Below are 13905 nucleotides of genomic sequence, written 5' to 3' on the forward strand. Positions count from 1 at the left end.
AACAAACTACACATTCTACTAAACTACAGTATAAAACAAAAAACAGCAACCCACATATCACATCACAATCTGATGCAATGAAACAGAGATGAGAGACAGAGTGAAGGGCAAATCATAGTTAGATGAGTTGATGAAGAGGTTAAAAATGGAAGGGCAGAGAAACCTACTGCTGTCAGAGCCATTGGTTTGCAGCGTGGCATAAGAGTCAAAAAAGTACACACGAGGAAGAGTTTGAATATCTGAGAGAAGAGAAGAGAAGAGAAGAGAAGAGAAGAGAAGAGAAGAGAAGAGAAGAGAAGAGAAGAGAAGAGAAGAGAAGAGAAGAGAAGAGAAGAGAAGAGAAGAGAAGAGAAGAGAAGAGAAGAGAAGCGTTAGTCCATAGTAGATTACAGTGTTAAATATTAGTAAATCAAATAAAAAATTGCATTATTAAACATTCATTAGTAAATAACACAATTATATATCATCACTTTGATTAGAAACTAGAAACACTGAGGTTGTAATTAAGCTGTTTGACCATTTTTATTGATTGTATCAGTTTCTAATTGTATCAAGCAATTGATAAATTTATTGTTGCTGTTGCTTCTAATACTTGCTATTATATTTATTTAAACAAACAATTCTTCTTCTTATTATTATTATTATTGTTATCATTTGCTTTCCTGCTTCTGAACCGGATCCTTTGGGAAATTACTATTATTAGTTTGTTTATTTTCCTTTCTAAATATTACATCTTTAAACATTTATTAATAAGTAACAATTATATATCATCCCAAACTTTAAGGCTATAATCAATATGTTTTACTATATTGTTTGTATCAGTTTGTAACTGTATCAAACAATTAATTAATTTTTCATTGATGTTAATAATAATAATTTATATATATATATATATATATATATATATATATATATATATAATTTTTTTCTGCTTCTAAAAATAATGATAATTAATAATATGAATATTAATATCATCATTAATAATTATTTTGTATTAATTAATATTATTATATTTACTAATTTATTAGTTAATTTTTTGTTTTGTTTTGTTTTACTGCTTCTGAACCTGAAATTTTGAGAAATTATTGTAATTTATTAATAAGTAACAATTATATATCATCCCTTCAATTATACTGAAAACTTTAAGGCTATAATCAATTTGTTTTACTGTATTGTTTGTACCAGTTTGTAACTGTATCAAACAATTAATTAATTTTTCATTGATGTTATTAATAATAATAATAATAATAATAATATATATAATATATATATATTTTTTTCTGCTTCTAAAAATAATAATTAATACTATGAATATTAATATCATAATTAATAATTATTTTGTATTAATTAAGATTATTATATTTACTAATGTATTAACTAATTTAATTTTTTTATTTTTTGTTTTACTGCTTCTGAACCTGAAATTTTGAGAAATTATTGTAATTACAGCATAGTGTCTATTAAGCACCTACCAGTGCAAAAAACCTTCTCCAGTGTAACAATGATTTACCACACACACACACACACACACACACACACAAAAACACGCTTCCCTCACCCTCCCTCCAGAGCTCAGAGATGAAGGGGTCAGATGACTGATGCAGGAGAGATGCCACATTATCGTTCAAAGGATCCATGTTCTTCACCAGCCACTCATCTGCCTTATAGTCCACCTGACAGAGTAAGAAAGTAAACAGGGTCCATTTTGCCTTCATGTTAACTTGAAAAAGGAGAAATGGAGAAAAGGCAAAAAAAATTCTGACCTTGCCAGCATAGTGTATAATGGAGAAGTCGGCCTCTTCCTTAAGCTGCCGTGGCCGCATGAACTTTGAGTGTGTACCCTGCTCAGCTGACAGTTTGTCCACAAATGAGCGATCAGTTGCCCTCGGGAACCAACACTCCTCATCCAACAATGCCAGCACACCAGGAGGATGAGCCTATGGAGCAAACCAATCAAAAATACTATCAAGACACTGCATGTCAAGTCAGGTTGTATGACAGCAAACTGATTTCCTGTTATGGGAATTAGGATCTACACACACATACTGACCGGTCTCTCAATGAGATCGATACAGGGCTGAAGATCCAGTCCAAAGTCGATGAAGTTCCACTCGATGCCCTCTCGCTGATACTCCTCTTGCTCCAGTACAAACATGGTGTGATTAAACAGCTGCTGCAGTTTCTCATTAGTGTAGTTGATACATAACTGCTCGAATGAGTTCAGCTGTTGAGAGAGAGACATAGAGATTAATATTCATCAGTGATGTTTGAGTTAGGGGAAGCTCAACTCACGAAAGGGCATAAAGAGTCTAAGGGTATCTGCAAGGTTGTTTGATTTTTTAAATTCTGCTAGGTGCCACTAGTGTTGCAGAAACTGCATACATCACCTGTAAAACCCTCGGATCTGGCTCACCTGGAAGATCTCAAATCCAGCAATGTCCAGGATCCCGATGAACGAGGCTCCCTGACGCTGTCTGCGGTCCAGGGCTCTGTTGATCCGGTGCACCAGCCAGCGGAACAGACGCTCATATGTGGCCTTCGCCAAAGCCTCTATCGCAAAATCAGCCTGAACACGTCCACCAAAGCGGAAAACAGAAAAATTCATGTATCTGTCCAACAACATCAGTGAAGCAAAGTTCAAGTCATTTTATTTGTCATCAAAATGACAGCCAATCAGGACACACTAACTGAGTGTCCTCAGTTTTCAACCCATTCTCCTTGTGTAATGTGGCATGTTTCAGAGTGTAAAAGGGTTTTTAAAGAGAAACAATGTAGGGACTTTGTCCATCTGGAATTGAATGGATTGTGAAAAAGAAGTTTCACATGTGGAGCAGGTACTATAATTACACTACCGTTCAAAACTTTGTGCTCAGTAAAAGGTTTTAATGTTTTTGAAAAAAGTCTCTCTCGTTGATTAAAAATTAATTAAGAACAGTAATATTGTGAAAATATTATTACAATTTAAAATAACTGATATAACTTGCATATATATTAAAACAAAATATATTCCTGTAATGTCAAAGCTGAATTTTCAGCATCATTACTCTTCAGTGTCACATGAACCTTCAGAATTAATTCTAATATGCTGATTTGCTGCTCAAGAAAAATGTATTATTATTATTATTATCAATGTTGAAAACAGTTATGCTGCTTAATATTTTTTGTGAAAACCTTTTTTTTTCTGTATTCTTAGATGAATAGAAATAGAAATCTTTTGTAACATTATAAAGGTCTTTACTGTCATTTCTTTTTATCTTTTTAATGCACCTTTACTGAAATAGCATTAATTTCTTTTTCTACTTTTTTTTTTTTAAGGGAAATCTTACTGATCCCAAAATTTTGAATAGTAGTGTACATTGTGATGAGAATTGCGAAAACAATTTTATTTTTTGAATATCTGATAAATCATCATAGTAAAATCTGTATGCATATTAATAAAGGTAAAGAGTACTTTTTATATCATGTTTATTTTAAAATACAGTTATGTGGATTTTACTGTAGGGGGAGCTGTGACTATCAAAATGCAAGGCCACAGAAATGTCTTGACCAATTTTTTTTTTATATAAAGCATAAAGAAATAGAATACCTCAGAGATGATGTGTTTTTGTAGGTAAAACCCGGAAGCGAGTTAGCATTTTAGGACTTCCGGTTCCATCGCCCTAAAGTCTATGGGTTTTTTTAATGGGTTTTTGCTAAATCGCCTGAAATAAGGTTAACAAAGCCTCTAAATACTTTCACGTTTTGATCTATGGCATAAATTACACCAGTTATACCCACTTGTGATTTTTTAAACCTTTACTGTGTCTTAAAAATGGCGGTTGCTAACAAGTTACTAAAAGGGACTACTTCCTTTGGTGGGGACTTTAGACGTCATTTGGACAGCATTTCTCATGAAAAAATGGATAAGTATTCATACACAGCGCAGATCATAATCAGCAGCATGTTTTTAAATAAAGTTGTTTTTTAAATAAAGTTTGAGGAAGCTTGGTGGTGACGACGTTGATCCGCGACCATGGTGTGCTGTAGTCCGTTTATAGCCTACTGTTAGCCTTTTATATCTGACCACTTTATTTAAGCTTCAAAATCTATAAATGTTGTGTTAACTTGTAAAGATTATCTTGATAAACAAAACATGTAAGTGTCATAACCCTTTGTTAAACACAGAGCTCCGGGTTGGCCTACAAAAACACGTCAACCATGAGGTACTCTATAGAACAGTGAAGGAAATTCTAGGTCTAATTCTAGCTGAGAAATAATCATTTTGAACTATTTGCAAATATTATTTGCATTAAAATATGCACACATGCACTTTTATTTATATGCCTAATATGTCGAAAACATGCCATATTGAATTAGAATATGCCATATTTAAGAAAAAAGTCAAGTAGTTTGCATCTCTTTCAACGCTAAACTGACACTTCTCACTGGATTCACGCTCTGCTTCTGTGAACAGTAAACCCCACTTACTTTGATTTGATTGGCCGTCTCAATCATTTTGACATTGACGAGCGCTGTTAGACTGCTGAGGCAGACCAGACTAAAAATGAAACTTTTAAACCTTTTTGTTATCCTAACAACATACAGAGCTCTACGTAATAAAGTACAGCAGAGTAGTGCAAGAATTTCAAATATTCAAGGGGACAATTTGGCCATTTCTAATTATTGGGGGGAGGTTAAAATGTTTTGATATGCGAAACTGTTCACGGATGGTTCAGACAAAAGCTGTGATTTATTGCTTGATGCTTTGACACCTAAGTTTAACCATGCATTAAAAATGCTGAAATATTTAACGTGTGAATATTTAAATGTAGTCAATCTGCAATGTACATCTGTAGTTTTTCAAAGCACTACATGAACACACCTGCTGCTTGGTCTGGGCCTTCTGGACATACTCGCGGCCCACTTTAATGCGGGGAGTGAGAATGGCTCGACTGAACTCCAGTACACTGATGCCCAGCAGGTGGCAGAGCTTCTGTGCTGCTGTGTCGTCCGGCATTGAGGCCTGATCTGTGTTCTTCTCTTTGTGAAATGTGATATTTCCAAACTGCAGCACTGCAGAGATCACCTTTAACATAGCTGAAAAAAGAGAGAGTGAGAGATCAGAACGGAAAATCTTCTTTTTTCAGTGATCAAGTAAATGTTTTATGAAATGTTGTGAAGGTTTCCTTCTAGATCTATTTGACCCTTTTCTCCCTTACATGTGGATTCTTCCGGGGTGAAGCCCATGATGGTCACTGAATCCATTGTCTGAGTGAAGTTTTCTGAATCACTCTGACCCGGAACAGGAAGTGACCCCCCGCAGAGGAAGCGGTATTGATCCGCGCTGCCCAGCAGAAGCTCCTCTACAGAAATAAACACAATAATATTTTTTCCATTAGAGAGAATGAAAACAGTATATTGTGAAGCAGTGTGTACATGTATGTGTTTGTGTGGTCTACTGACTTCTCATGGCCTCAGAAGCTCCAGAGAGGAGCTGGTAGAAGATATGGAAGGTTCGCTCGTCTTTAGCCTGCCTAATGGCTCGAGACTTCTCCAGCAGATCTAATACAATGCAGGTTAATGAAAAATACACCAATACACACTTTGTACGTTATATCATTTATTGAATGAGGTAGATAAAGTGGGCCAAATTTATGAATGTCACTTTTCAGTATTATCTGCAAACAAAGATGCTAGAGCTTTACCATTATTTTAGCATTACTTAAAACCATTAAAGGTGATTTGTAGTGGATGTATGAAGGATACAGGTCTCAATATTAGCACCAACAATATATCCAGCAACATCAAAGTTGATCCTGATGAATTTGCCCTTAAAACAAATAAAAAATACACGTCAGACCAGATCAAAGGTTGTGATCAGGATATAACTCTATGTGATGATGGTTAGATGTGCCGTTTCAGGGCTTACAAATCTGGAAGAGTTGTCGTTTTTGACCGTTTTGGCATTGCCGAAGGCCTCAAGGATGGGGTTCGCTTGCAGTAACTGTCTCTCTAGCTCACCCTAGACACAGGACAGAAAGAACAGCATGTTAGTGCAGGAATATTACCAACATTACAGCTAAAAGCCCAGCATCAGCCCAGCATCACCATATGATTGCAGCCAAACAATCATAACACTCTTTCACAAACACATACGCATTCACTTCACTAAATTGAGACTTACCACAGACTTCTATTATTGTCAGATTCCTACAGACTAATCATAACCTAATCATTAACTCAGTGGTTTTCAAACCAAAAAGGAGCGCAGATATATTGTTTCTAAAATCACTATTTATTACACACACACAAAAAATTATTTGTGTGCATTTTTATTTTTTGTTTTATTTTTAGATATTTTAAAAGCTATTTTCTGTCATTAAAAAAATTGTTTTAATTATAGAAATTAGAAATAAAATAAAAATGTTTTTATTATTTAGTAATCCTGTTAAACAATTAATCGCCTCCAAAATAAAAGTAAATGAAAATGTCTGTGTTTACATAATATATGTGTGTGTGTGTACCAGGTATACTTATAATATATATATTAATACACACATAATGTATATATTTAAGAAATATTTACATGTATATATATATTTATAAATAATTTATATTATATAAAAATATTAATATTTTATATAAATATATTTTGTTAAATATATACATGCATGTGTGTGTATTTATACATGTACACATCCTTACACATATGTACACACAAATAAATTATGTAAACACAGACTTTTATTTTGTATGCGATTAATCACAATTAACTGTTTGACAGCACTATTGAGTATAAAAAATATTTTTCATAGCAGTTTTCAATTTTAAAAAAATGTAAATGTAACTTAAATATTTTATTTTTAAATTTAGCATCTGATAAATGAATAAATAAAAATTATGTAAATTTTTGTAAAAAACAAAACAAAAAAAACCCCTGAGAATTACCGTCTTAGGACGGTACCCTAAAAGAAGCTGTACATTTTTTAATTAAAAAAATAAAAGACATTAGAAAAGGTTATGTCTGGAAACAATTTCCATTACATTTTTCCTCAACTTTGAAATTTCTCCTTAAATTAAAGCAAGCTCAGAAACACACATACACACACACACACACACACACACACACACAGTGCTGAAATTGCAAACTCATAACTTTGCAGCTCAGCAAAAGCCTTAAGCTGGGGGAAAAAAAATAAATCCATATACAGGCTAAGCTCTGAGGTTTCGCTCTCCCCCATATAGACTAGTATGGTCTATATAGGTAAAAAAAAAATACCATAGCAAAGCTTTAATATGTATACAGCGCCCCCTACAGGCCCACAGTGGAAGCATTAGAACACAACCATACTCACATACTGCATAGTCTGTTAGAGTCCGCAAAAAAAGAGATATGGGGTGGTTGAACGAGTGCACAGGACATACAGGGGACAAAAAAAAACATATTGATGAGCAAAAACATAAAAACATGGTAAAACAAACAAACAAACAAACAAATAAATCCAAACACATTAATTATTAGACATATGATATCACACATTATGAGGTTAAAGTGGCAGGACGTGAATTAGAACTGCGGTTTGAACTCCTTCTTGTCAGCCGGATGTGCCAGTCATGAAGAGAAAAGCCCCGACTCACCCTGTTCACAGCACTACTGCCACGACCCAGAGAGCGCGTACCATCCATCTTCAGCACAGAGCAGAGGACAAAGAGGAAAGAAAAGAAGAGCAGAAAGAAACAGCAGGACCCAGGAAAGAGAGGAGACAGGGAGAGGAGAGCAACCGAGAAGAACGAAAATTTAAATATTAGAGAAAAGATGCAAATGAAAGGATTTTTTGGGGTTTGTATTAGGGCTGTCAAACGATTAATCACGATTAATCGCATACAAAATAAAAGTTTGAGTTTGCATAATATATGTGTGAGTACTGTGTGTAATTAATATGCATATATAAATACACACAAGTTAATGTATATATTTAAGAGAAATATGTTATTTATGTACAAAATATTTGTATTTATCTATACTATAAATTATATAAAAATATAAATAAATACATATACTTGTAAATATTTCTCAAATATATACATGAATGTGTTTGTATTTATATGTACATAATAATTACACACAGTACACCCACATATTTTAGGCAAACTTAAACTTTTAGTTTGTAGGCGATTAATTGCGATTAATCGTTTGACAGCCCTAATTTGTATGTATATAGCACACAGAGACACCAACATTTATAGCTTTAATTAATTGAATAATTCAAGAGTTAACAATAAGGATGGCCCGTGGGCAGTGTGAATGAGTGAAATATATATATTATATATGTGTATATTATATTATATACTAATATTAATATAAAAATTTATATATATATATATATATATATATATATATATATATATATATATATAATTTTTATATAATTTTTATATTATTTTTTATTATTTAGATTTTTAATATCTACCATTTACTGGTAGGTTATCGGCTACTGCATAACAAATTATCATCAGTTTATCATTATTGGACAGAATTTTAATTATATTTGTGTATCCCTAAAGAAAATAAAGCAATGTAATTTTGGCAGCTTCAATGAAACATGTGTTAGTTATGGTTCCAGTGAAAATATTCAGCAAAATCAGGACAAAAGCATGCACATCGCTGGCAAAAATGTGCTCAACGATGGGTGCTCGACCAAAAAAAATATGAATAAAAAGCAGAAAAAAAGCATTTGTCTGACGAAGAGCCTGCGTGCCTGAAACATAACCCGTGTGAGTCTTATATTCAATTTTCACTTATTTTTGGACCTTTGATGTGCTGACTTTTTTGGCAAAATTTTGGCAAGGCAAGTACAAACATGAAGTACTGCCCCAACCGGATCCGCAGATTTTTTTTTATTATTGTAATTATTTCATTTTGTATTATTTATCCTTATTGTTGAGCCCCATAACAGAACTAGAGACAGCAGCAAAAATAAATGAATAAATAAATAAAATAGAAGGGTAAGCATGTGCTGACTTGTTTTAGAAAAACAGAATGCAGAAATAGTTGCTTTTTCAAGTCTTCCTACAGTCCCCCGTCCTCACCTGTAGGGCGCTGTCTTTGGGCCGTCCCAGAGTGCCAGTCTTGTGTGAGGACGCCACATGTGCCAGATACTGAATCACTTTTTTTGTGTTCTCTGTCTTTCCTGCACCAGATTCCCCTCTGAAAACACACACATACATAAACAGAACAAATAAACCACCGTCTGCTGTAAAATAGGTTCAGACTATTTTCAGAGTTATTCAAACAAATACTGGCAGCAGGTGACTTAAATGACATAGGTTGGATTTGGAACAAAATTAGAAACACATGCCAGTAAAAGGCCTTAAGGACTAAAGAGGGTAGATCTGGTCTTTTTGTGGCCTGTAGGCTTCTGCTTTTTCTACTAAGAGAATCAAGTCAAATACCTGAGGCACAGTCTTACATCTCTCCTCATACTGCAAAATTCTCCACATTATATGCTCAATTAAATGTTCACAATGTAATTCTACAAATATGCAGTCAAACTCAAGTGTAAAGCAGCCACAGCCAGTGGAAACTCACGTGCACAGGATGGCCTGATCTTCTCTGTCTGTGGGCGGAAAACAAGACACATGAATAAGGTCATTAAAATGAACATTTACAGTAATTGCTCTTGATTTAAATATGAACTTGAATTATGTGAAATTTGTGAAAATTAAACATTTGTTATTTAAGAGAAAAATTATGTAATAAGCATGCTTAGAGAATAATAATTTAATTATTATGACTCAGAGTAGGGGGTGACACCCAAAGACACTGAATGCAACTCTAAATGACACAATTATAAAATTATCTCAATATTGAGATTGGTGATTCTGAACCAGTTTTGCTCCAAAACCCAGATTTTACACTGGACAGTGACAAACCAACACAGATTTTAGTGCTGTTATTGTCAACTAAAACAATTAAAAAATAAAATAAAATAAAATAAAATAAAATGTTCCCACTTTATATTAAGTGGTCTTAACTACTATGTACTTACATTTAAATTAATCATTTGATAAAATGCACTTATTGTGTATATACATGTTTTTACATTGTACTTATATTTGAAAAACACCTGCATGTAATTACATCTGTAATTAATTTCTGTAATTACATTTATAATTACACTGTTGACCCATCCCTTACACCTTACCCCTACCCTTAAACCTACCCATACCACCAAACCTGTCCCTAACCTTACCCGTATCCCATCTCAATAGCAGCAAAAGTGTTTTGCAATTCAATATGAACCCAATAAGTACTTATTTTTTAATTTAACTTGTAAGTACATAGTAGTTAAGGCCAGTTAATATAAAGTGGGACAAATAAAATAAAATAAAATAAAATAAAATAAAATAAAATAAAATAAAATAAAAAAATAGGTAACACTTTACAATAAGGTTCATTCGTTAACATTAGTTAACTATATTAGTTAATAAGAACTAATAATAAACTGCACTTATACAGCATTTATTCATCTTCGTTAATGTTAATTTCAACATTTACTAATACATTATTAAAATCTTGTTAACAGTTAATGCACTGTGAGCTAACATGAGCAAACAATGAACAACTGTATACTCATAAACTAACGTTAACGAAGATTAGTAAATACAGTATCAAATGTATTGTTCATGGTTAGTTCATGTTAGTTAATACATTAACTAATGTTCAACTAATGAACCTTACTGTAGTCAAGTGTTACCATAAAATAAAATAATAAAATAAAATAAACTTAAACTCAATGTATTAAAAATGTTGCTTTGCAACTAATTGAAGTAAATATGTTGGTCCCACTTTATATTAAGTGGTCTTAACTACTATGCACTTACATTTAAATTAATCATTTGATAAAATGCACTTATTGTGTATATACATGTTTTTACATCGTACTTATATTTTAAAAACACCTGCATGTAATTACATCTGTAATTAATTTCTGTAATTACATTTATAATTACACTGTTGACCCATCCCTTACACCTTAACCCTACCCTTAAACCTACCCATACCAAAGCTTTCCCTAACCTTACCCGTACCCCACCTCAATAGCAGCAAAAGTGTTTTGCAATTCAATATGAACCCAATAAGTACATTGTACATATTTTTTGACGTAAGTACATAGTAGTTAAGGCCACTTAATATAAAGTTGGACCAATATGTTTGTTGTACTAAAGTACTACAGTTACTAAAACTGAAACAAAAAATATAAAGCTAAACAGTAATATTAAAGAAAAAACAATAATAAAATTACAAAAGCACATAAAATATTAATAACTACTATAATAGTATATAAATAATGCTAAAATAACACTGCACAGCATCAGAACTGTTCATCATAGAGCCCTCCCAAACTTTTTCTGCCTGGACCCCTTTTGTAGAGAAAAATATTTATAAGCCCCCCCTCCCCAGAATTTGAAATTTGTTGTGTCGTTCCACACAATATCCAGTGTAGACAGCATCACTTTTTACATTTTGGTAGTTTTGATGTTTGAAGTAAATTCATCGCCTGGTTTAAGCTTCCCTGGCCCTGGTAGTCCTTTCACAAACTTGTCCATGCTTAGTGCAGAAGCATACATCATTGATTTATATTTCCACACGGCTCCCTGCTATACGTAAATTCTGATTCTTCAATTGTGCTGTTTAGCGCTCTGTTATTCCATGACAACAACCACTACCATCGTTAACAGACTGCTCAAGCGGGTACTTCTGCGAGGTTACTTTTGCATAACAATCTGCTGACTGTACAATATTGCCGCATCCCCCAGTTTGGGAGCCACTGCGTTAACCTATTAATTAAATACATAATGTTTATAAATTGTCTTCCAGTTGCATTTACTGCCTAATTTTGAAGCTGCAAGTTTTCTGTCTCAATTAAAGTGTTTAATTCAGACTGAAAAGATCAGAACAGTAAATCTTTTGAAATAAATGAAATAAACGTTATGTCATTCATTAGGAATGAGTAAAGACCCGTGACATAATCGGCATGGCTTTTTTTTCCCAGAAAAAACACACACACACACACACACCGGTTGGGCCGGTTTATTAACCACAAACACACCCTGAAGAGCAGGATACAGGGTGAAAATGCCAAATCTCAGTGTCTCAGTCCTGCCTGGGGTTTCACACTGTTACTAAGTGTGTGAAAGATCTGAAACTTCCTGTAGCAACATGAAACTGGCTCCTTCTTTATAAATATTTTGACGCAGAGGTGTATGAATAAATTCACATAAACTGAAGCAGCCTACAGCAGGTTAGCTGGTTGCCATGGTACCTTGCAGCATGCTCCTGTAGGCCGCCTCCGATATGGCGTAGATATGTGGAGGCATCTCATGCCGTTTCTTCCCACGATACATCTCTATGATGGATTCTGTATAGATGGGCAGGTTCTTATAGGGGTTGATCACCACACAAAACAGGCCGGAGTATGTCTGTGGGACACAAGCACAATAATTCAGACAGTTAGTGATAATCATGTTTTGTATATGTAGAAACTTTTCCTGGCAGAGACAGAACGCCCTCAGACCGCCCACAGTCTCTTCACTGACTGCCTGATTAACAGAAAATTTAACAGCCAGCCACTTGCAAAAATCAGAAGCTTAAATCTGATTGGCTGCCTTTACCCAGCATCCTGAAGTCAGAGTGCTCAGGTTTTTATCAGTCCTAAGCACATTTTGAAACAAAGAACAATAAGCGATTTTAAAGGGAACCTATTATGCCACTTTTCACAAGATGTAATAGAAGTCTCTGGTGTCCCAGAATGTGTCTGTGAAGTTTCAGCTCAAAATACTCCTTGGATAATTTATTATAGCTTGTCAAATTTGCCCCTATTTGGGTTTGAGCAAAAACAGTCCCTTTAAATGCAAATGAGCTGCTGCTCCCGGCCCCCTTTCCAGAAGAGGGCGGAGCTTTAACAGCGAGTGCTTCGGATACTCAAAGACAACAAAACTGGAGAATCTCACGCAGCCAAAATGTCAGAAACTGTCAGTAACGGTGTTCACTGTTCAGCTTACATGTGTGAGCCGGACTCGGACACTGATGGACAACTTTTAGAATACATCTGGGCAGCGTTTCCCAAAAGCATCGTAAGCCTAAGTTGATCGTAAAAACGATCGTACGAGTGATCTTAATATTAAGGTCTGTTTCCCAAAAGCATCGTAACTTAAGTTGCACTTGAAAATGATCGTAGATCTACGAGTGCTCAGGAGTAATCGTTAAGCCCTAAGTGCATCGTAAGAAGATAGAGTTATGAGGTCACCTACAGGACAACCGGCAGATTTCACCTTTATTCAAGAGCAATGTGTATAACATAGCTAAGGTTTTGACTGCATTCCTCTTAAATCCTCTTTGTTGTTTAATATAAAAAGAAAAGGGAAGAAAATAAAAAAAATAAAAATACACACACACACACACACACACATATATATATATATATATATATATATATATATAAACTATAATTAATTTAAGTTAAATATAGACACTATAGTTAATTTATGCAAGTGAGAATGACAAAATAAAGTAAACTGTGACATATTATGCCCAAAAATTCTTCATACAGTGGACTACCAGTAAAATTGATACAAATTTGGAACCAAAAATTATTCAGACACTTTGACCTGACCATGTTTCTGTGATAATGAATGAAATGTTCAAGGTGTCTGAATAAATTGTGGTTTGACTGTGTGTGTGTGTGTGTGTGTGTGTGTGTGTGTGTGTGTGTGTGTGTGTGTGTGTGTGTGTGTGTGTGTGTGTATATATATATAAATATAGCTTAAAGAAATCGTCTGAAAATTACATCTTTGTTTAGCTCTACCTCCTCCAGAAGAACATTAATTTAATCTTTTTGAAAGGTATCTTTATTTATTTATTTA

The 13905-nt window shown here is 33.9% G+C and overlaps 1 protein-coding gene across 7 annotated transcripts in view; it reads right to left on the reverse strand.

Annotated features, from left to right (window-relative positions):
• Positions 1 to 13905, reverse strand: part of myh14 (myosin, heavy chain 14, non-muscle) — a 55889-nt gene that overhangs the window by 26254 nt on the left and 15730 nt on the right. For 4 of the 7 annotated variants that reach the window (XM_067401934.1, XM_067401924.1, XM_067401915.1 and 1 more), the window contains exons 4-17: positions 12306 to 12462; positions 9569 to 9596; positions 9070 to 9187; positions 7618 to 7665; positions 5909 to 6001; positions 5746 to 5809; positions 5443 to 5541; positions 5199 to 5342; positions 4862 to 5076; positions 2414 to 2566; positions 2051 to 2224; positions 1764 to 1937; positions 1559 to 1673; positions 168 to 239 (exon numbers count right to left, since the gene is read on the reverse strand). In XM_067401934.1, the coding sequence (XP_067258035.1) occupies positions 168 to 239; positions 1559 to 1673; positions 1764 to 1937; positions 2051 to 2224; positions 2414 to 2566; positions 4862 to 5076; positions 5199 to 5342; positions 5443 to 5541; positions 5746 to 5809; positions 5909 to 6001; positions 7618 to 7665; positions 9070 to 9187; positions 9569 to 9596; positions 12306 to 12462 (1654 nt within the window). The other 3 variants (XM_067401953.1, XM_067401942.1, XM_067401962.1) reach the window with 2 other exon arrangements.

The sequence above is a fragment of the Chanodichthys erythropterus genome, chromosome 2 (assembly GCF_024489055.1).
Source record: "Chanodichthys erythropterus isolate Z2021 chromosome 2, ASM2448905v1, whole genome shotgun sequence".
Taxonomy (NCBI): domain Eukaryota; kingdom Metazoa; phylum Chordata; class Actinopteri; order Cypriniformes; family Xenocyprididae; genus Chanodichthys; species Chanodichthys erythropterus.